At 42.6% G+C, this 21,120-nt stretch overlaps 2 protein-coding genes and 1 pseudogene across 6 annotated transcripts; 2 read left to right on the top strand and 1 right to left on the bottom strand.

The window, feature by feature from the left end:
• Positions 1–98: 98 nt before the first annotated feature.
• Positions 99–8,928, top strand: LOC115531900 (peroxisomal succinyl-coenzyme A thioesterase). 4 transcript variants are annotated; one of them, XM_030341232.1, is made up of 10 exons: positions 100–1,271; positions 1,689–1,788; positions 1,918–2,108; positions 2,359–2,519; positions 2,793–2,912; positions 3,013–3,095; positions 3,445–3,532; positions 3,623–3,703; positions 7,909–8,050; positions 8,344–8,928. In XM_030341232.1, the coding sequence occupies exons 1-10, from the start codon at positions 1,085–1,087 to the stop codon at positions 8,472–8,474; spliced, it is 1,284 nt and encodes a 427-aa protein (XP_030197092.1). In that variant the 5' UTR covers positions 100–1,084; the 3' UTR covers positions 8,475–8,928. The 4 variants fall into 4 exon arrangements, with proteins under 4 accessions (XP_030197093.1, XP_030197092.1, XP_030197094.1 ...); XM_030341234.1 differs by lacking the exons at positions 7,909–8,050; positions 8,344–8,928 and adding exons at positions 6,588–6,596; positions 6,900–7,167 and having other exon boundaries at positions 3,439–3,532; XM_030341230.1 differs by having other exon boundaries at positions 101–1,271; positions 3,439–3,532.
• A 637-nt stretch (positions 8,929–9,565) lies between these two features.
• LOC115531898 (protein regulator of cytokinesis 1-like) lies at positions 9,566–12,522 on the bottom strand (annotated as a pseudogene).
• Positions 12,523–14,046: 1,524 nt separating this feature from the next.
• akr1b1.2 (aldo-keto reductase family 1, member B1 (aldose reductase), tandem duplicate 2) lies at positions 14,047–20,391 on the top strand. 2 transcript variants are annotated; one of them, XM_030341236.1, is made up of 11 exons: positions 14,047–14,065; positions 14,269–14,474; positions 15,262–15,429; positions 15,729–15,845; positions 16,726–16,803; positions 17,314–17,436; positions 18,168–18,274; positions 18,692–18,773; positions 19,412–19,495; positions 19,713–19,795; positions 20,186–20,391. In XM_030341236.1, the coding sequence occupies exons 2-11, from the start codon at positions 14,409–14,411 to the stop codon at positions 20,226–20,228; spliced, it is 951 nt and encodes a 316-aa protein (XP_030197096.1). In that variant the 5' UTR covers positions 14,047–14,065; positions 14,269–14,408; the 3' UTR covers positions 20,229–20,391. The 2 variants fall into 2 exon arrangements, with proteins under 2 accessions (XP_030197096.1, XP_030197095.1); XM_030341235.1 differs by lacking the exon at positions 14,047–14,065 and having other exon boundaries at positions 14,226–14,474.
• Positions 20,392–21,120: the final 729 nt, after the last annotated feature.

The following is a 21,120-nucleotide window of genomic DNA, read 5'->3' as shown; positions in this document are numbered from 1 at the left end:
CTCTCTCTCTCTCTCTCTCTCTCTCTCTCTCTCTCTCTCTCTCTCTCTCTCTCTCTCTCTCTCTCTCTCTCTCTCTCTCTCTCTCAACCAATTAATTTAATTGGAGTAGGCATGTATGCACATTAAGTATACATTGAGACAAGAATATGGGTAATTTGTTCTTCCTTATGCCTATTTCAAAATGTTTGGCCTGATCCTCTAAAAATACATAATTTCCATTTTGAGTTCAAAGTAAATAATCTCCAGAAAGACGGGGGCACACTTAAACTAGGACTTTGTACACACACGCCACGTTATACCAATAAAGGGGCAAGAAAATATGATGCAATATAACCTAATATTTCTGTTACTTTTACCCCGAAATAATAATATTAATAATACTCTTCATAAACGTTATGGAAAATTGCATCCACAAACAACGCTATTCCCTGCTGACGGGTGCCGACTGTCCACCCTGTCCATTAGAATTAATCTTGCTAAATCTCAATCGGTATTATAATGTCATCCCCTCAATTTAGCACGACAGAATACGCCATGAATAGAAAGCATTCCTACTCTATTCCCACGTGTTGTGTAAACGTGGGAATAGAGTAGGAATGCTCCCTGTTCATGCGACCCTGACCTATGTGTATCATATATGTATGTTATTTCCATGTCCATTAATTAACTTGAGCTACTTCCAAATTAGTCACTTTAACCAAGTTGCAAAGGCCCAATGGTACTAAAATGAACAGTCAGCAGCGTTCAAGTTGTCTTGTTATGTTGGGCACTTAACATGTTTGAAACAAAATTCAATATTACACTGTTGACCTTACATTATGGTGCTCTTAAGGCCTGTTAGGGATTTGTTACAGCGACACTGGCCATTGCGCATGCGTGAAATGTATCAATTCTACATAATGATCTCTGATGACAGGGACACTCAGTGCTCGAACGAAAGACATTTAATGTTCGTGTACCCACAATCGTATGTAGTATCCGTTTTGTAGTATCTCGCCCTTTTCGATCTCGACTTTCGTAACTTAGTTACTTACTTTCGACTAGTTTTCTCTACTGCCGGCGTTACCTCTTGGGAAATAAATTCATGGCAGGGACTATTATGTTGTCTGTTCATCCCTCAAGGGGACTCGTGGACGAAAAGTTCCGAGTGGAGGTGGAGAATCTCCCCCCTGCATGCCCAGTGACTCTGCACTGTCTCCACCGCTCCGAGGACCAGGACCACTGGGAAGCCTTCGGGCATTACTGCAGCGACCACAGCGGGACGGTGAAAGGTAGGTTCCACTTTACTCTACTGAACGACCACAGCGGGACGGTGAAAGGTAGGTTCCACTTTATTCTACTTAACGACCACAGTGGGACGGTTAATGGTAGGTTCCGCTTTATTCTACTGAACGACCACAACGGGACAGTGAATCATCGTAGGTTCCATTCTGCTCAAGTCCCATGGTCTTTTGCCGCACCGTGACCAGAATAACGAGGTTATTTTCTCCTTGCACAAATGGTGAATTAGAAACAGTCACATTGTAGCTGTCATTGTTCCTCTCCATGTTTGTTTTTGAGCCGATTATACATGTATACTTAATATCCTGTTATACCAGTTTTATAAAGAAACACTTTTATCCATAATATTGTAGCTTTAGCTAATTGTTTAACCTTGAAAACACAACTGACGCCCACTTTTTGTGTAGTGTCTGAAGATGAAAGTTTCGGGGGAACTTACAGCGGAAGGGAATGTATGGGACTGCTGTGGAGTATGCGACCCGTTCCAGGCAGTAGAAGGGGGCTTAGGTAGGTCCACCATCAACACAATGAATGATGAAGAAATCCTAATCCATTGTTATTTATTGTAATAATATAATAAATATATATGTAATTAATATTGCCGTCTGTTTTGTCATTTTCACCGCTGTGATTTAGGTTGAGGAAGACGCACGTTGACATCCCCATGACGCTGCTAATATCGGTGTACAGAGGTCACCTGACCGCAGGCTTCAGAGAGCTGCCTCCCGTGGCCTCGGTGGTAGCGGAGAGGTGGTACATGGCGCCCGGCGTCAAACGCATCGCAGTCGAGGAGCGAGGGGTCGTTGGCACTTTCTTCATTCCTCCGGGTATAATTTGTGTGTGTGTGTATGCATGGATCAACTGTACGACACTGTATTCAATAAATACAGAAATCTCTCTCTCTCTCTCTCTCTCTCTCTCTCTCTCTCTCTCTCTCTCTCTCTCTCTCTCTCTCTCTCTCTCTCTCTCTCTCTCTCTCTCTCTCTCTCTCTCTCTCTCTCTCTCTCTCTCTCTCTCTCTCTCTCTCTCTCTCTCTCTCTCTCTCTCTCTCTCTCTCTCTCTCTCTCTCTCTCTCAGGCCCCGGGCCCTTCCCCGGTGTGCTGGACATGTGGGGTGGGGGAGGCGGACTGGTGGAGTACCGTTCAGCCCTGCTCGCGTCCCACGGTTTTGCGTCCATGGCCCTCAAATACATCGACCCTGGGGACACTCCCACGGATATGGCGATGGGCTACTTTGAGGTGCTGCACGTGTCTCTACTTGTGTTGCCAGTATCAAGGGGCAAGAGTCCAAGGGATTGAACTCTGAACCTACTTGGACTGGAAGTGTTGAATACCTCCCCTCAGAAGTATTTGTATTACGGTGTTTTATATTGGGGAAGGAGAAAGGATAGTCCAGTGGTTCAGATGTTTGAGTCCCAGCTGAAGGCTTTTGATGCAAGTGTCTGTTAAATGACTTTATGGCTAATTCGGTACATTTTATTTGTTCCTCATCATGTTCCATTTTATACTCAGACAGCTTTTCAGATCATCCAAGACCACCCGCAGGTTATCACCGACCGGGTGGGCATTCTTGGCCTTTCCTTTGGCACTTCAGTGGCCCTGACTGTAGCCGCTTACTCCCAGATCAGCAGAGTAAGAATTGAATGTATATATCTCACACATTTTCATGATGACACATCCTGCATTTCCTTTCCCACAGTGACTTTGTTTTAACCCTTTGTTTTATCCTTAGCCTCGTTGCTGTGTTTGTATCAGCGGCAGTCACGCCTACCCAATAACCACACCCATGGATCTATTAGCAGAGGCAAGGGTTAGGTAGGTCACCTGACACGTAGCATTATTAAAGGGTCCCATTGTACCACAGTCTACCCAGCCACTGGTGACATCACAAATGGGAGGGTCCATTAAGAAGTATGATGGATAAGATATGAAACCCCCGGTCACGTCCCTGGTGGACTGTACCAATGGGTAGACCGGGGTGGGATCCATCCATAATGCATAGTAGTGGACACTCTCACTTTTGATGACAGATTTGAGCTCACACCTGTTCGAGGCTGGGAAACTAGGGGCCCTTTATTTTAATCTTTGCATGTACAACGGCTCCAAAGTCAAGTGTAATTGTAATGCTGAGATCGACCCCCTGTCCCCCTCCCTCAAGGAACAGTGAGAAAGTTTGGAAGGATGAAGAAAACAACGTGATATGGCGAAACCTAATTCTACCGATCCCCACGGACCCAGCCTTGAGAGTTGACGTAGGTGCTATTAAACACTGTGTGTTTCCAACTAAACCACTTCGGGATACGCCATTCATTGTGAGGACTCTGGTGGACTCTTTCTGCCAGGTGGGGAGAATTGAGTGTCCGCTGCTGCTTGTCAATGGAGACGACGATCAGAACTGGGCCACCACAGAGTCCGCAGAAGATGTGAGTACACACGCACTTACGCCTGATTTCCACCGGGGACATAAGCGCCGCGGTCACCGCTGCTGATCGCTGCTGATCGCTGCCGCACTGATCAATGAAACCATCCCCGACCGGGCGCGCTGCGGAACGTCTCAGCAGCATCTGGTCAATTTTCAAAATAAAACACAATACTCAGCTCCTGTAGCCTATTACAACTTCACATCAACATTACGTCATGACCGGTGGCACCAGGTCAGCAGTCAATCAATCAAAGGGTCTCAGAGGGTCGGCAACATGGATGACGAGAGACTGTTGAAGTGGAGCAACATAAAATTATTTATGAAATAAATCATCTGAGCGACGAGGCTATAACGAGAATATTTCTGCATCCGGTACGTCACGTGTCCAGGCGCCCGAGATGCGGAAGAAATCTCTCCTTGATGTTCCCATGTGGCCTGCGCCACTGAGTAGTAGTAGTAGATATATTTATTTCGGTCCATCAAAGCACAGCACATACATACGGTCAATGAAAAAAAAAATAATAATAATAATGGCCGAAAAGGTCTAGGCTGAAGCCGAGGCTTATTATGCCGACCCTTTTTACAATAATAGGATTTTTTCATTATTAACACCTTCATTTACCATTATCAATTATATATTTATTTATATATATTTATATATATTTATAAAAGAAAAATACATATACTGTATATATATATATATATTTTTTTTTTTCTAACGTTTACAAATATATAGCTCTCTACAAATACATAATATAATATAACAAGATATAATATAACAAGATAATATACTATTAATATAATACACTAAAAATATAATATATATATTCATACTTTAACGTCTCAAAATATATCATTTTCTACAAATACAAAACATAGCATAACATAACGTAACAGAATATAATATAATAAGATACAATATAACATAATACAATGTAACATAAGATGACGCAATACTATAAATATAATATACCGTAAATATGAATATAATATACTATAAACATAATATACCATGAATACAACATAAGATAACATAATATAACACAACACATAATACAATATAATATTCGAAAATAGAAAAGAAAAAAGTCATAATGACGCTTTATATCTTTCTATGACCTTGGTTTTGAAATTCCTTTTGAATTTTTTAATAGAGTTGCACGTTTTTAGTTCACAGTCCAATTTGTTCCAAATGTTGATACCTTTAACGGAAATGCACCTGCTCTTAGTGTCCGTTCTTGCCCCTGCACTTCTAAACATATGTGCGCCTCTTAATTGGTAGTGACCATCTCTAGCCCCAAACAGCTCCTGGATGCAGTGCGGAAGTGTTCTGTGGTGTGCCTTGTACATTACAACTGCCGTTCTGAGGACAGCTAGATCTTCAAATTTCAATGCGTGGAGTTTAATGAAAAGAGGATTTGTTGTTGCACAATAGTTAGCATGATTTATAATTCTTATGGCTTTTTTTTGCAGTAAAAAAATTTGGTTGATGTTTGTTTTATATGCATTACCCCATACCTCAACACAGTAAGTGATGTAAGGAAGAATGAGGGAGCAATACAATATATATAGTGAGTTCTGATTTAAAATATTTTTAATTTTATACAATATTGCAATGGTTTTTGATATTTTAGATTTTATATTATTTATCTGTGGCTTCCAGTTAAGTTTATTATTGATTATGGTTCCCAAAAATGTATTTTCATTTACATGCTCAATTTCAACATCATTAATCTTAAGTTTAGCCTGTTCGTTAATTTTCTTATTGCCAAAGATAATAAATTTAGTTTTTTTTAGGTTCAAAGACAGCTTATTAATGTCAAACCACTTCTTTAGAATTGTTAATTCGTTTTCCACTTTATCCAGGAGTTGCTCAATGTCTTTTCCAGAGCAGTACAAACTGGTGTCATCCGCAAACAAAACACACTTTAGTAATTTCGAGACGTCACATAGATCATTAATGTACATAATAAAAAGTTTAGGACCCAGCACAGAGCCCTGTGGGACCCCATGCGTTACTTTTTGCAAGTCAGAGTCTACATTATACATATGCACATATTGGTCTCTATCATCAAGGTAACTTTTAAGCCAGTTGTGAGCAATGCCTCTTACACCATACCTTTCCATTTTTTCCAAGAGTATACCATGGTCAATTGTGTCAAAAGCCTTCTTTAGGTCGATAAAACCCCAACTGTATATTCCCTGTTGTCTATTGCAGTAGATATCCCTTCAACCAGCTCCATCACTGCCATTGAGGTGGACATATTGCATCTGAAACCATACTGGTGGTCGCTCAATAGATGGTGCTTCTCTATAAAATTATCTAATCTTTCAACAAACAATTTTTCAAGTATTTTCGAGAATTGGGAGAGCAGAGAGATTGGTCTATAGTTTGTGAATTGATGGCTGTCTCCACTTTTGAAGATTGGAATTACTTTAGCAGTTTTCATTGTATTTGGGAAAATTCCTGTGAGGAAAGATTGGTTGCAGATATAAGTGAATGGTGTTACTATGCAATCAACTATGTTTTTTACTAGCATCATATCTAAATTGGCAAAGTCAGTGGACTTTTTGTTTTTGAATTTATTTACAATATCAGGAATTTCATTTTCATTTACATTGCCGATAAAGATGGAATTTGGATTCCGTATGATATTGTTTACATCCAATCCTTCCTTATCTCTCTGCTCTAAAATCTCTGTAGCTAGGTTAGATCCAACTTTTACAAAGAAATTATTGAATTCATTTGCAATTTCCTTTGATTTATCCATGATTATATTCTCTTTAGTAAAGTACATTGGATAGTCATTTTTGCCAGTGCCTTTTTTGATTATGCTATTTAAAATTTTCCATGTCCCTTGGATGTTACTCCTTTGCTGTTCCAGTAGCCTATGGTAATATTCCTTCTTATTGAATCTAATAATTCTTATTAATTTATTTTTGGATGTCTTATATCTATTTTCTGCATCTTTTGTTCTTTGTTTTAAGAATAGCCTGTAAAGTAAATTTTTCTTTTTACAGGCGTTTTCTATACCTTTAGTAATCCATGGCTTATCATGTCTATATTTTTTCCTGGTAGCAGTCTTTCTTATTGGACAGTGTTTATCATATAGCTTAAGTATAGTCGACAGAAAGGCCTCATAGGCTTGATTAGGGTCTTCAGTTGCATAGACCTGATTCCAAGTCTGTGTGCTTAGGTCCATCCTAAGGGCAGCGGTGGCTTCTGGTGATCTACATCGAGTCAACTGATGGGTGTGGTTCTTTTTTATATTTTCCACCTCAAGAAGATTTTTAAAGATAGCAAAAACAGGAAGATGATCGCTTATGTCATTTATAAGGAGCCCAGCTGTTACTTGACTAGCTATTGTATTTATGAAAATATTATCTATCAATGTGGCTGTGTCCTTTGTTATTCTACTTGGTTTTGTAATAAGAGGAAATAAACTATTACTATTACTATTACTATTGTATTGATAAAATCAATTGTGTTATTGTTTCCATGGGGATTAAGCAGATCAATATTAAAATCTCCACATATAATATGAACCTTGTTGTGGTTTAAGTTAGCAAACTATAGTTGATCAATGCTCCAGATGCACAGAACTTTAGCCTGTTCAGGTATGCCATTCAATTTAACAAACACTTTACAGTTAGAGGTCCAAGTGGCCTGAATTTTTCCCTGCTTCTTCATGACCCTTGCTTGTCTTGCAATATCTGCATTCTTTTTTGTGAGATGCTCATTTATATAGACATTTGTGCCCTTCAATCGGCGGCCCTGCCTGAGCAGGTAAATTTTGTGCTTTCGGTTTGCAAAGCGAGCAATGACAACATGTTTGTTTCCATAGGAATGAATGGGCGGCCATTTTTCAGTCCGCGGTCCATTCTTTTTATGTTCATGGTTCCGCGGCGTTTACGTCCCCGGTGGAAATCAGGCGGAAGACTTCAGATGCTAAGCACATTATAAAAATCTAACCAAACGTATCTTATGTACATCAAAAATTGTATAGATTTATGATGTTGATTATGCACCCACCTTACTTTTCTAAGCCATGTTTAAAAGCCAACCAAATCCACTTAATGTACGAAACAAAGAGTATGATTTCATGAGGATAGACATAAATATTATACATGTACGTAAGAATCAGACTAACTAGTTTGCTCTTATTTTAGAAGCTATTGTTTAAGAAGCCATTTCTGCCCTTTCAGATAGCCAATATGATGTCTGTTGCTGGCAACAAACACCTGCTGACCACCCTGACGTACCCCAAAGCGGGTCATCTTATCGAGCCCCCCTTCACCCCACACATCAGGGCCAGCAACTTCATCGTTCAACATACCAGAGAGAAAGGTGAGCTTGTGCAGACATGCTCAACATAACCTGCTGTGCACATGCAGAACCTACAATTTTTATGGATAAAAGTATCTGCTGAATGACTTAGTAATAAATAGTTATGTATTGAAATAAAATATATTATCAGCCACTTTAGAAAAGAAAAGTAGGGATATGTCGTTTTCAAGTAACCAATAATACCTTTGTCAATAACGATCATGTTGAAGTGAGTGGTGTGTTTATTTTGTGTGTCTGTGTGTGTGTGTGTGTGTGTGTGTGTGTGTGTGTGTGTGTGTGTGTGTGTGTTATAGTGATAATGCTGTGGGGAGGAGAGCCCAAAGGTCATGCAGTTGCTCAAGAAGATTCTTGGAAGAGGATCTTAAACTTCTTGAAGGAGCATCTGTGTATCCAACCCACCCTGGCTCCCCAGGCCAAACTATAAATGTGTCACACACACAACGAGTTGTTATTTTTTGACATTCAAATATATACACGTATGAAGCACGAAATGGTCAAGATGTGAGCCCGAAACTAATAATATGAATCCAACTATGGGCCATAGATATCGTACACAACTCATGAAATAAAACGGTAACATCCGGTTGGCGTGTAGACCAAACATCTGGATTGGTCGATTTAAATGCGCGCTTGTTACATATTGGTTATCAGTCAAGCGTCTGCGTACTTTGATTGTTCCAGGTAAATGCACAACAAATGGACAACAAAATGTTAATATTTTCTTTTCGTAATATGATATAAATGTTATTGAAATCGTTCGATAAGATACAGTTTAAGATAAGATAAAGTTTAAGAAGAAAGAAAAAAAAGTCTGTAAATGTTTGTTAACAGATTGATCCAGCCCAGTAACAAAGTTTAAAGGGAAACTGTAAAAATGACTCCCATCTAGTGGTACAATTGTATATTGCATTCAAACTAATAGTGCTCGCTTGTTAAAAAACTACGGTGGGCAGTATTTGCCAAGAAGCTGTGTCATGACATCCAATAATACCTCATCGAGTCATTCGAGTGATGATGAGGTTCGTTATTTCAAACAAATTTCAAACTGCATTGAATCATTAGTGTAAGCTAATGATGTATGAGTAATTACTCCTCGAGCAAAATAGTGAATTATTTCAGTCATCTTTCACGCTGGCTCAGAGTGAAAATGCGTTTGCATTTCCTGTAACACGTAGCGCTTTTGTCCCTCTCGGCGGTTCATAGACCGGAAGAACATGGAAGCCTCCATGAAGCTTATCCGTCCTATGCAACTACATATTAATTATTCTTCGCTCAGGAGGATAAGTGCGATTTTTGGCAGAGATCATTTTACACCAATGAGGACTTATTTATAAATGAATACGTTGATTTAAGGTAATAAATTACTTAAAATATTACACAGTGTCCCTTTAAAGTGCAATGAGGTTGTAATTCCAGCCATAGGAAAGCAACTTGAAAATTAAAGATAGAAAAAAAAAAGGGCTATTTAAATTTTGATATTTTAATAAACAATCAAATTTGCATTGCTGGAAATATTATCCCAGCCATCACTACTAAAATACAACAGATTTTACAACAAATTCTATGAACGAAATTCAACATGGAAGGAAACAATCAAACCAATGTATAATTCCATACACAGTATTTTTATGCAAGCGAAAAAAAGGATAAAGGATAAACAGAAGAGAAAGAGAAGCCTATGTATATATATATATAAAAGATAAAAACAATGCCAAACCAAAGAGCTGGACGACTCCCGGTTGCTGATCAATCAGTGATGACTGCAGGTGGAGTTCAGTGGGTTGGTTTCTGCTTTAGTTGCCTTCGAAAGGTCGCGCGCAAAATCGGAGTAGGTTCCGGCGCTCGTGCTGAACGTGAAGTCGTGGTTATCTTGGCACTTGATGGCGCCGACGTTCGGAGTGTTCTTATCGGGGAGGGGTGTGGTGTACCCCTTGTTCCGCTCCATCGAGTGAGACGCCTTTCCGTTGACCGACAGACTTTGACGGCGAGAGGCGGCCGGGACCCCGCGCTGTGGCAGATAGTGCTCCCAGAGCCGGAGCTCAGGGTGCTGTTGGGGGTGGCGGCGACGTTGAGCTTCCTCACCTTGCTCGGCGTGGGAACCGTCGCCAGGCGCCTCTTTGACGGCGTCTTCGCCGCCGCTCCGAACCTCACCTCCTCCTCGAACTGCTTGGTCTTCTTCATCAGCCTCTCCGTCTTCTCCTTCTCCTTCTCGTCGTGGAAGGCCGCCCACTGCTGCTTGATGTAGTCGACGAACTGGCCGCCGTCCACCAGGAACCGCCCGCCGCACTCCTGCTCCCAGAGGTCGATCTGGGCCTTCAGGCTCTTCTCCAACTTGGGCAGGCTCTTCTGCAGGTCCGCCCTCTGCTTCTGCTCCTTGAGGAGGTTCCCCGCCGCGGTTGTTCAGCCGGGCGGGGTCGTTGGCCTTGCGGTCGAGCTCCAGGAACAGCGTCCAGTTCTCCCGCCAGCGGGCCACGCCCTCGAACAGCGGCCGGTGCGTCTCGTAGCGCCGCTTCAGCGTGGACACCTCCGCCTCGTGGCGGAGCAGCAGCTCCTCCGTGAAGGCGTCCTCCTCTTCGTAGTACACGCCAAACTCCCGGCGCTGCCCGGCGTTGTAGAAGCACTTGTCCCAGAGGACGGCCACCTCGGCGCGGATTGCCTCCACGAAGCTCCTGATGCTCCTCATCTTCAGGGCTTCCAGGCGCTCCAGCTCTGCCCGGAGTGCCTCCACGTTCTCCTTCTTGCAGTGGACCATGTGTGGGGACGAGGCCTCCCTCTCCTCCTGCGGAGTCTGGAGCCTTTCCCACAGCTCCTGGATTTTGAGGCGGTACGCAGCGCAACGGCGTCGGTTCTCCGCCTTGCAGTCTTCCAACTAGAGAGGGGGGGGGGGGTGTGAAAGTAGATAAACGATTACATTTATATCTCAAAACCGCTGGTGAGTTACACACAAACACAACTAAAGCAGAGGTCATCTACAACAAAGTACAAGAGATATCAACACGGTCGAGCCGCTGGCGCACAACCGTACACGGGTGAGCAGAAGTTTGAGCCGGCCGATGTTGTCGTGGGACAGGCAGAAGGCGTCCTCGTCCTCGCACACGACGTCCCTCTCGAAGCTGGTCTCGGGCAGCCTCTCCAGGTCCTCCATGGAGGCCACGATCTGCTCTTTGAGGCTCACAAACTCCGCCTGCCGCCGCCGCTTCTCCGCGGCGAGGTCGCCGACGTGGGAGCGGAAGCCGTCCAGCTGCTCCACGGACGGCACGCGGTTGTGGTCGATGCTGAAGGGCGCGGCGCCCAGGACGTCGCAGAGGTCGCCGTCGCTTTCGACCAGCGCTCGCAGGTCGTCCATCCGCTCCTTCTTGTGCCTCAGCATGAGCTCCAGCCGCGCGCGTCGGTCCTTCTCCAGCTGCAGCATGGTGAGGCCCGCCGCCTCAGGGACGCCGGGCATCCCGAGTTCCACGCACAGCTGGTCGAGCTCCTTGCGGCACGTCTCAAGGCTGTTCTCCACACGTTTCTTCATGCCTTCCTCCTCCTCAATCATAAGGTCCAGCATACTCTTGATGTGCTGCGTGAACACTTCGGTCCTTATGAGGCGCTGTTCCTCTGGGATTCCAACCTTTTCCCAGATGTCTTTCAGGTGGATCAGGGCATTGCTTAGTGAAGCCACTGATTCGCCTGCGTGGAGCTCACTGGAATACAAAAACAAACAATTTATTAATTTATTCAAATTCAGCCATCTTGGGTCAAATGAGAAAAAACAGCTATAATGTCTATCTCAAGCATATGGAAGAGATTCACTAAAAAGGTGATTGGTAAATATTTAAAATTTTGAAGAACGGGGTTCAACATTTATAGAAACCAGTGCCAGGTCTGTGATCTTTGGAGGACGACCCAGTGACATGTCTTTTGTTGGGGTTATCTGATGAAAAAAAAGCCTAGCTCACCCATTCATGCATTATTACAGAATTGATTATCTTTAGTATTATACTACACTCGCCATAGTCCGCCCGTCATGTTGAATCATTCCATACGAATTATTGAAATTCAAATGCACTAAAGCTCACTGACGTCGCGTCATTTCCTGGAACAGTTTAACGTACGTATCCAACTTTTTATAAAAGAGCGTCGTTCAACACTGCACTAATGGAATAATTGTCGTCTTATCAGAGGAGGAGCAGGACCGTGTTCCAGTGAACTTTTAACTTTTGATTCTTTGCACTTATCCAGCGTCCCGATGAGTCCACCACCGCAGTCTGGTTTGCCAAGTCACGACCAAATAAGTTTGCCTAAACAATGCTAGTGTGTTATTTGTACTAACCTCTTCCGCATTGTCTCGGTGTACTCCAATCAAAACACGATATAAATACGGCTTGACCCCTGTTTTCTACCAAAACGTTGACGTTTTGAATCGCCTGCGTCGGTCGTCTTGATTCAGTGCCCGACGCGTCCAGCAGATTTAAAAAAGTAATCCAGGCTCCACCCGAGGCTCTCATTGGTTGATAAGAAAGGCGTCATTGAAACGCTGAACCAATGAGCGTGGCTTAGTGAGTTTTACAGGGCATGGATGAAAGATCCGCCCGCCCGATGGTTACGCACAGGCGGGCGAGATAATCGTTATTATATGGTTTAAATTATGACTTCAAATGATTCACAAAGATAATACTATTTTTCTTCACATTCATTTTTTATAACAAAAGAAGAGAAAACTGGCCTCGTTTTTGCTGTCTGTAGACAATTACAATTAGGTTGTTTAGCAGACGCTTTTAACCAAAGCGAGTTACATCGGTTAATACACACAGTGACACACCGACGACCGAGTCAATCATGCAAGGCGACAGTCAGCTCGACTTGCGCAGGGACGCATCAACACTCAGCTAGGAGGAGCTGGGGATTGAACTAGAAACCTTTCGGTTACAAGACCAATATTCTACCTCCTAAACTAAGCTGACCGTTGAGTGCCTATACATGTCCCAATATTTTTCCTTTCTGATGCATTAAAATAATAACTACAGATGTGTGTCTATAATGTGTGCTGCTGTTGCAAAAAAATAAAATAATAAAGTACAAATCTAATCAAATTGTATAAATCGCCTTACTTTTGGATTTGGTTGTTGTAAAAGCCAACCAAATCCACTAAATGTACGAAACAAAAAGTTTCGCACATTTTACGAGGATTTCTATTAATATTATACATGCACATAAGAATCTGACGATTATTTTAGAAGCTATTGTTTATGAAGCCATTTCTGACCTTTCAGATAGCCAACATTATGTCTGTTGCTAGCAAAAAACACCTCTTGACACCCTGACGTACCCCCAAGCCGGTCATCTTATCGAGCCTCCCTTCGATAAGATGTGTGTGCGTGTGTGTGCGTGCGTGCGTGCGCGTGTGTGCGTGTGCGTGTGTGTGTGTGTGCCGTCATCTGTGCCTCGCAATGAACTGGACAACGACTTATTTTACACATATCAGCCACAAGATGGCAGTACATTCAAACACTTTTAAAAATATTCACCATGAATTTGCTGTATCCTTCTCCTTTCTTGTAAAGGCAGCAATGACTCATATTATTTTTCCATATCAGTCTTTCACAAGCCTTGACTTGACTCACGCAATGTTTTCTCAAATTGTACGAGAAATGTGCCATTCTAAACCATTAGAATGACACACCAACCCTTTTCGAGAGAGAGAGAGAGAGAGAGAGAGAGAGAGAGAGAGAGGGAGGGAGAGAGGGAGAGAGAGAGAGAGAGAGAGAGAGAGAGAGAGAGAGAGAGAGAGAGAGAGAGAGAGAGAGAGAGAGTAGAGAGAGAGAGGAGAGAGAGAGAGAGAGAGAGAGAGAGAGAGAGAGAGAGAGAGAAGAGAGAGAGAGAGAGAGAGAGAGAGAGAGAGAGAGAGAGAGAGAGAGAGAGAGAGAGAGAGAGAGAGAGAGAGAGAGAGAGAGAGAGAGAGAGAGAGAGAATACTTCCCTCTAGTGGAGAGTAAGAGGAACGTCTTGAATGTTGGCGAGCTCGAATGTCAAGGTAAAAAAAAACACGAACTAACGAAACACTAACGAAAATAAATTGCATTTGGCAATGTACGTTACATTAAAGTGCACATATATTAAAAAAAACCGACTCAATATTTAGAGTAATGACTTTGAAGTCTGCAGCTACATCGATATTCCTCTGATAAACAGGCATCATAAATCGATGCCCGAAAATCGACCTATTTTTGACTTCAGGCTGAAGAATCTCTCCACACAGCCCATTTGCTGTCTGTCTTGAGAGTCTTCAGCATTGCAGACACGAATCTCAGAGTCTCAACGCATTACTGCTGAACCAGAACCAGAGTCGCCGCAACTACTAACAACGACCACCAACAATGGCAACGTTTGTGAAACTCAACACCGGCGCTCATATGCCGACTGTGGGACTCGGGACATGGAAGGTACGTGATTAAAAGAAAAAGGAAACTATGTAGGAGAGGGAATAACACTACTTTAGAGGCGGCTGCATTACTAGGTATTTAACTTTCTAACTTAACATCGAGGGGGATGTTAATGTATTTGTGTTGCATTGTTACCTTCTACAATGTACTTACAGCAGTCATGTGATGCGCCGCGGGTTATTATGGTAATGACGCATTTGTACAATGCTTTATTTGTATGTTGCGGTGCGCATTTATGTTTACGGTAAACCGATAAAGACACAATTATCAATGCAAATTAGGCCAAAAAAAAATCATGGTTTGTTTTACTTTATTCCAGTGTTTATCGTAATGTTTTATTTTCTTGAAAGCTATGCACATTCATCAAAATGTCACTATACTCCACCAATTCATATGATATAGCCTATATGATAAATATTGTTGTAGTTTTACTGTTGATTTAATCATTCCTATGCTATTACACAATATTGTATTCTCTCATTCTTCCTTACATCAGAACCTTATTCTTCACAGGTTTGTTGCATGAAAAAGTATAATTCAGGCCAAATCTGGTTTAATGCTAACCTAGGAAGGATATTTTAGCCCTTAATGTAAGATCAGAAATAACTAATAATGTGGGATATGCATAGGAGGATTATTATAATTTACAGATAGATTCATCCCCAGAAGTTTCAAAGTAGATAGATGTCCCTATTGAACAGGTCAAAGTTAGGGCATTTCAGCTCTGGGATCGAACCCAGGACCACCTTCGACTTTAAGCCATTAACCCATGACTCCCGCCCTGTAGTCCCAACCAGGTAAGGTGACGGAGGCCGTGAAAGCAGCGATCACCGCCGGCTATCGACACATCGACGGGGCCTTCGTCTACCAAAACGAGAAAGAGGTTGGCGAGGGCATCCACGCTATGATCACGGAAGCTGTGGTCAAGAGAGAGGATCTTTTCGTGGTCAGCAAGGTTAGTTGTACTTATTTCTGTCATGTTTACTGACGCACACACTACAGTAATTGCCCCCCTATTTTTCCACCAGGTGTTAGGGTTATTAGTCAACAAGACATTTCCAAATCAATCTACTTGTGACGACACGTTTTTTAGAATGGCTCGTTCTCATCCTCACACCTTAAGTTTTAGTTGGTATTTTGATATACAATTGAATGAAAAACCTTTCTTCATTGAACACCTACTGGGTCCGAGGCCAGCTGTTTATACCTTTATCCTGCCTGACTGATGATGCCTTATCCTTAACCCTTCGACAGCTGTGGTCTACTTTCCACGCCAAGAGCATGGTGAGAGGAGCGTGTGAGAAGACTCTGAGCGACCTGAAGCTGGACTATCTGGATCTGTACCTCGTCCACTGGCCCATGGGCTACAAGGTAGATTCACGATTGACTTGTTTTCCCCGGGTGAAAGGTGAGCGTTTTGTAATGAACTCACAAGGCAACACTTGGGTTGGGTCGGTACCTCTTTCTTGAGCAGGAGTCGGGACAAAGCAACCATCTTCCCCTATCTAAAGGTCTTTCTTCTACTCTGCCCGATTGAATGGGTCAAACAATATTTTCTTGGGTTTACTGTGTTTTTTTTGTGTCTTGGCAAGGTGTAAAATAAATGGTTAATTCTCAATGAGACTTAAGTTACATACATAAGTAGAGTATGACAGCTCACCAAATCATCCGCTGTGTACTATTCTATGCCAGGGCTCTAATAAGATTGTGTTCCCATTGTTCTTGTGTGCCCGAGCCATCCATGTTGTGTTTACCTTAGTGTTACATGGTAGTGCTGGGTCTTGTGCTCTTTTGGTTGGTTTTGCACTAATGTCTTGCTTTTGCGTCCTGCACTCAATCATATAAATCACCTCCTGGAGGCGGAGCATTGTGGTCGCAGGTTGCTGTTTGGCTCGCCCTGATTGTTGGCTGATTGTTAGATAAGCCGAACCGCCCAGGCAGTTAGCGTGAGGTTTTTCCTTTGCATTTTTCCCTTTCTGTTATGTGGTAACCACCTAGGCCTTTTCTGCCGACGGGGTTATTTTTTTGGGTTGCTGTTACTGGTTTCATTTGAACGAAACCTTACGATCATTGTCAACCATAAAACATTGTTTTATCCACAAAAAAAAACGTCATCTGTGTTTATGTTGGGTTGTCCGAAGGCTGCTGATTTTATGTTTGTTGGACACCGTAACACTTAGACAGAGCTGTCCTTCTACAACATCAGAGTGGTCTGGGGTACGTATGTTGACCTGTTGTTGTTCTGTTCCAGGCCGGGGCCGAGCTCTTCCCGTGTGACGCTGCAGGAGAACCAATCTGCAGCGGCACTGACTTCCTGGATACATGGGAGGTACGCTGACCACGGCTAGGCAGTGATGGACACCCTCCACGAAGCTTAGCTTGGTCCATTGCTATTCAATCCACTCACGACATGCTCACATTATTGATTTGGGCTTTGGTGTTGAACTTGAACTTACTTTGCAGTTCTATCTGGTTATTATTATTACATTAACATTTAGGGCACATTTAGCAAACACTTTTATCCAAAGTACAATGTGTACGTTTATCAGAAGAAAGAGAAAAATGTCGCGGTCGGTACAGGCAGGATGTTCATAAAAACAATTGCCAAGCACCTACAATAGGATTCCCTGTAAGTAACAAAGATTATTATTATTATTATCACTTTAAATAATAATCAAACCTTTTATCATTGGACTCATATTAGCTAATCTGCACCTTGCCCAGTTGTTTTTCAGTGTGTTTTCTTTAACCTGCTCATGCAGCACTTTGGAATAACGACTGATTTTGATATGGGAGTCTTTTTGGATAAAGCGTGTTAACTGACTGTGTAAACGCTCAGGCCATGGAGGAGCTGATGGACGCCGGGCTGGTGAAAGCCATCGGGATCTCCAACTTCAACAAGCAGCAGGTGGAGTCTGTGCTCAACAAGCCCGGGCTGAAGTACAAGCCGGCCAACAACCAGGTACGCCCAGACCCTTTGGTTCCCGACATGATACGTGGGAAATTGAGCCCCGTGGCTACTTGAGTGTGGCCACGGGGAGAAGCAAGCACACAACCCGATTGGGGACATTTTGTGAGCGTTAGTTGGATTAAATGACACAGGCAAGAAGCCGAAATTCAGTTACCCTTCTCTTGTTGGTTTATTGAAAGTGACAATATTGGGCATTTGGTGGCCTGAAGGCAAACAACTGTGTCTTCGACCGCCCCAAATGTTATCTGTAGGTCTGCTTGCCCCTGATACTTGCATGATGATTACAGTTGCATAAGATTTCCATTTTGTTGCACTTTTTAAAAAAGCCTTTGCCAAATGATCAGCCGTACAACATTAAGGGCTCATGGGTTTAACTGGATATCAACTGACATCCACCCAGGACATCTGGGCATCGTTTAAAGGTTGTATCAGCGATGCTAGGCCGAAACATAAACAATCACATTAATCAGATCTTCCCGTACGATCCGCTAAATAGTATTCCAACCAATCACGACAAGGGGTGGGTGTTGTGGGGTTTTGCGCTGCGTTCATGATCGTTTTTACTGGATGAACGGAACACGGAAGTGACAGGCGAGCTGGTTCGGTTTGTTTTGGATCTTGCTTCAAATACCAATAGAAGTGACGTCATCACCCAATATCGCTGATACAACCTTTCAGACTAATTCTATCCATGTTCCATATCCTTTTCCCGTGTGCCTCAGGTGGAGTGCAGCCCATATCTGAATCAAGCGAAGCTGATCGATTACTGTAACTCCCACGGCATCGCAGTGACGGCCTACAGCCCCTTGGGCTCCCCCGATCGTCCAGGGTGAGTGTGCACAACACGTAGCCCGAAATTCAGGAACGTACAGGTTAGCTCGTGGAACACAGTCAAATACACACTGTGTTTGATTAGCTCGTGGAACACAGTCAAATACACACTGTGTCCGATTAGTTAGCAAAACTAAGACAAATACACACCGTGTCTGATTAGTTAGAGAAACAAAGTCAAATACAGACCGTGTCTGATTAGTTAGAGAAACAAAGTCAAATACACTCAGCCCCTGGTGAGATGCCATAACACTCAAATACACACACAGCGCCTGTTAGCTAGCACAATACAGTGAAGCGTGCAGAAAACGGTGGAGATATAGTCACACATTCCTGTTTTTTTTTCTGACAATACAATCAACTTCTATTAAGCTATCAGTTATGTTCACTGTTCTCATACGTGGAATCATTTCAGGGCTCAGCCGGGTGACCCCTCCCTCTTGGAAGACCCCACCATCAAGTCCATCGGCGAGAAACACAAGAAGACTACAGCCCAGGTACAACGCACTTCACTCCCCATGCAAGATACAAACTGTTGTTGAATGCGGGTTGCAGGGCTTCGGCAGATCAGTCTTCAGTGGTTTATGGATGAAAGTTTATACCGAGAGGAATTTAATTGGCAAGTGGGGGAAAAACAGGAACATGGACCCCACTAGCTATGGAATTAAATGAGGGTAAAAAGTGATTTTTATTGTAACTGTATATGGTGTTCTATCACCATATGTGACCCGTGTAACAACATATGAGTCTTCATGAGCTGGTGGAACATCAATTAACTCCTGAATGTGACGTTAGTAGGTGGATGGCGTGCTTTGAACTCAACACGTTAAATCCTTTATCGAGACATGGCTAGAGTATGTCTTCCCTGTAATGGTTTCAAGAAATGGCGAGATCGGAGATATCTGCGTTATGTCAACGACGAACGGGACTTTTAATTCTAGTTTCTTGCCCTCTGGGGGGCTTGTGTCAGGGGGGCGGGGAGTCATAAATATATGGCCTGTTAAGCCCTTTGAGACTGTATCTGTGATTAAGTGCTATAAAAATGAAATTGAATTGAATTATTTAGTTGAATGTGTTGAATGTTTTGAATAATGACCTCTTGACCTCTGCGGTTCTTTCCACGTTCTCCTCAAAGGTCCTGATCCGGTTCCAGGTCCAGAGAAACCTGGTGGTGATCCCAAAGTCTGTCACACCCTCCCGCATACAGGAGAACTTCCAGGTACCAGCCACGAATGCACTATTATAGGAATTATCATTCATCATTAGAATGAGCCTTATTATAGTGTTGTCATTTGTTGGACACACTGTGGGTATAAAATACGTATTATTTGTATTTGTATTCTGGCAGAGTTTACAGTCCACTTCATGTATGTTACATATGTTTTTTACATCGAGTTGATCATAGTCAAATAATGTGTTTCTCTGTTTTTCCACAGGTGTATGACTTTGAGCTCACTGAGGAGGAAATGAAGACCATATTAGGACTGCACAGGAACTGGAGATGCTGCCCTCTGGCCATGTGAGATGCCTATCCAAATTGAGAATGAGCTCTTACATCATGTGTCATTTATTCAATTGTTCACTCATGTGGCTCCGAAACCCACGGGGGAATCGACCTGGATGACGACGAAAGGGTGTAACCCAAAAAGGATTCATAGAATTGGGGACGCATGGCACCAAGGCAGGGCATAAAGTGTCACATGGAAAACTTTTAAAGCTCCCATGACATGCCACACCTATCCGTCACACAGCTAGGTGGACATGCCCACTTGTGATGTCATAAGGGGCAGATTTTCAAAACGGCTTGTGAGGCTATACACACTCACACCTGGTGGCATGTCATGGGACTTTTTTAACGTTTAAATTTGAGGCTGCCAATGCATCTTTTCTCTTTCTGATTTACTTTCAGGAGCAAGAATCACAAGGACTACCCGTTCCACGCTGAGTATTAGGCGGGAGTGAGCACGCACAGCTACATGCACTCCAATGTCACCCTGCGCACACGCGTCTGCTTGAGTTTACTGACACATCTGGGTTTGTTACACTCCCCTCAATCATTAAACGTTGTTTTGAAAAGGTCCCCGAAAGAAAAATTAAACTGTGATGTGTACTTTTTGTCAGTATGTCATTTTTTATGAAGTCAAATTTTCCCCAATGATTTGTGAGCTGGATGCATTTGAGGGATATATCATTAAAGGACCTGTGTGAAAACAAGCATTTATTGTTAAAAAATCAAACATTTCAGTATGCTAGAACTTGGGGGTCATATATTGGGTACCATCCCCGGTAGCTGTAGGCGTGTCTAACGCTAACTTAAATATGCATCTGAATTCAGGTCACTTTGAAATGGAAGCGAATGTAACTCAAAATGAAGTTGCGCTGATTTCACATCTTCTAGAGCCATCTCATTGCAAACTAAGACGACTCATATTTTATTTCCATGTGTGCACCTTATTGCGACACAGGTTGGACAGGATGGGCTTATCAATGATCAGGCTTCTCTAACAGTTTACTCTTTTAAAGTTCTCATCCCCCTATTGGTTGTTATTCTCACACCACAGATGTGCAACAATTTGGTTGTATAATCGCAATCTAGTTAAGGAAAAGTGATATGTTATATTACATCCGCCAAGATGTAAATACCTCATACCATTTGTCTCCTGTATATTCAGGATTCTTCATATTACTTAATACAATTTATCCTCTTTTGAACGTAACATTTTTGCTTTGGTTCTTTTTCTTTGATTTAGATCAAGTCTGCCCTGATATATAATTCCTACAATTAAAACAAGATTGGTTATCGGCACAATGCAATAGTCACTCCAAAGTGGTTTAAATACTTAA

This window comes from Gadus morhua, chromosome 19, assembly GCF_902167405.1.
Source record: "Gadus morhua chromosome 19, gadMor3.0, whole genome shotgun sequence".
NCBI classification, from domain to species: Eukaryota; Metazoa; Chordata; class Actinopteri; order Gadiformes; family Gadidae; genus Gadus; species Gadus morhua.
Note: the sequence above shows the minus strand (reverse complement) of the source record. Positions and strands in the feature narration are given on the sequence as shown.

Coding starts and splice junctions, on each gene's coding strand:
- akr1b1.2 (XM_030341236.1), top strand. CDS start 14,409: ATGGCAACGTTTGTGAAACTCAACACCGGCGCTCATATGCCGACTGTG. Junction 15,430..15,728: donor ATCTTTTCGTGGTCAGCAAG/GTTAGTTGTACT, acceptor ACCCTTCGACAG/CTGTGGTCTACTTTCCACGC. Junction 19,796..20,185: donor AGATGCTGCCCTCTGGCCAT/GTGAGATGCCTA, acceptor ATTTACTTTCAG/GAGCAAGAATCACAAGGACT.
- LOC115531900 (XM_030341230.1), top strand. CDS start 1,085: ATGGCAGGGACTATTATGTTGTCTGTTCATCCCTCAAGGGGACTCGTG. Junction 2,520..2,792: donor TGGCGATGGGCTACTTTGAG/GTGCTGCACGTG, acceptor TTTTATACTCAG/ACAGCTTTTCAGATCATCCA. Junction 3,096..3,438: donor TTAGCAGAGGCAAGGGTTAG/GTAGGTCACCTG, acceptor CCCTCCCTCAAG/GAACAGTGAGAAAGTTTGGA.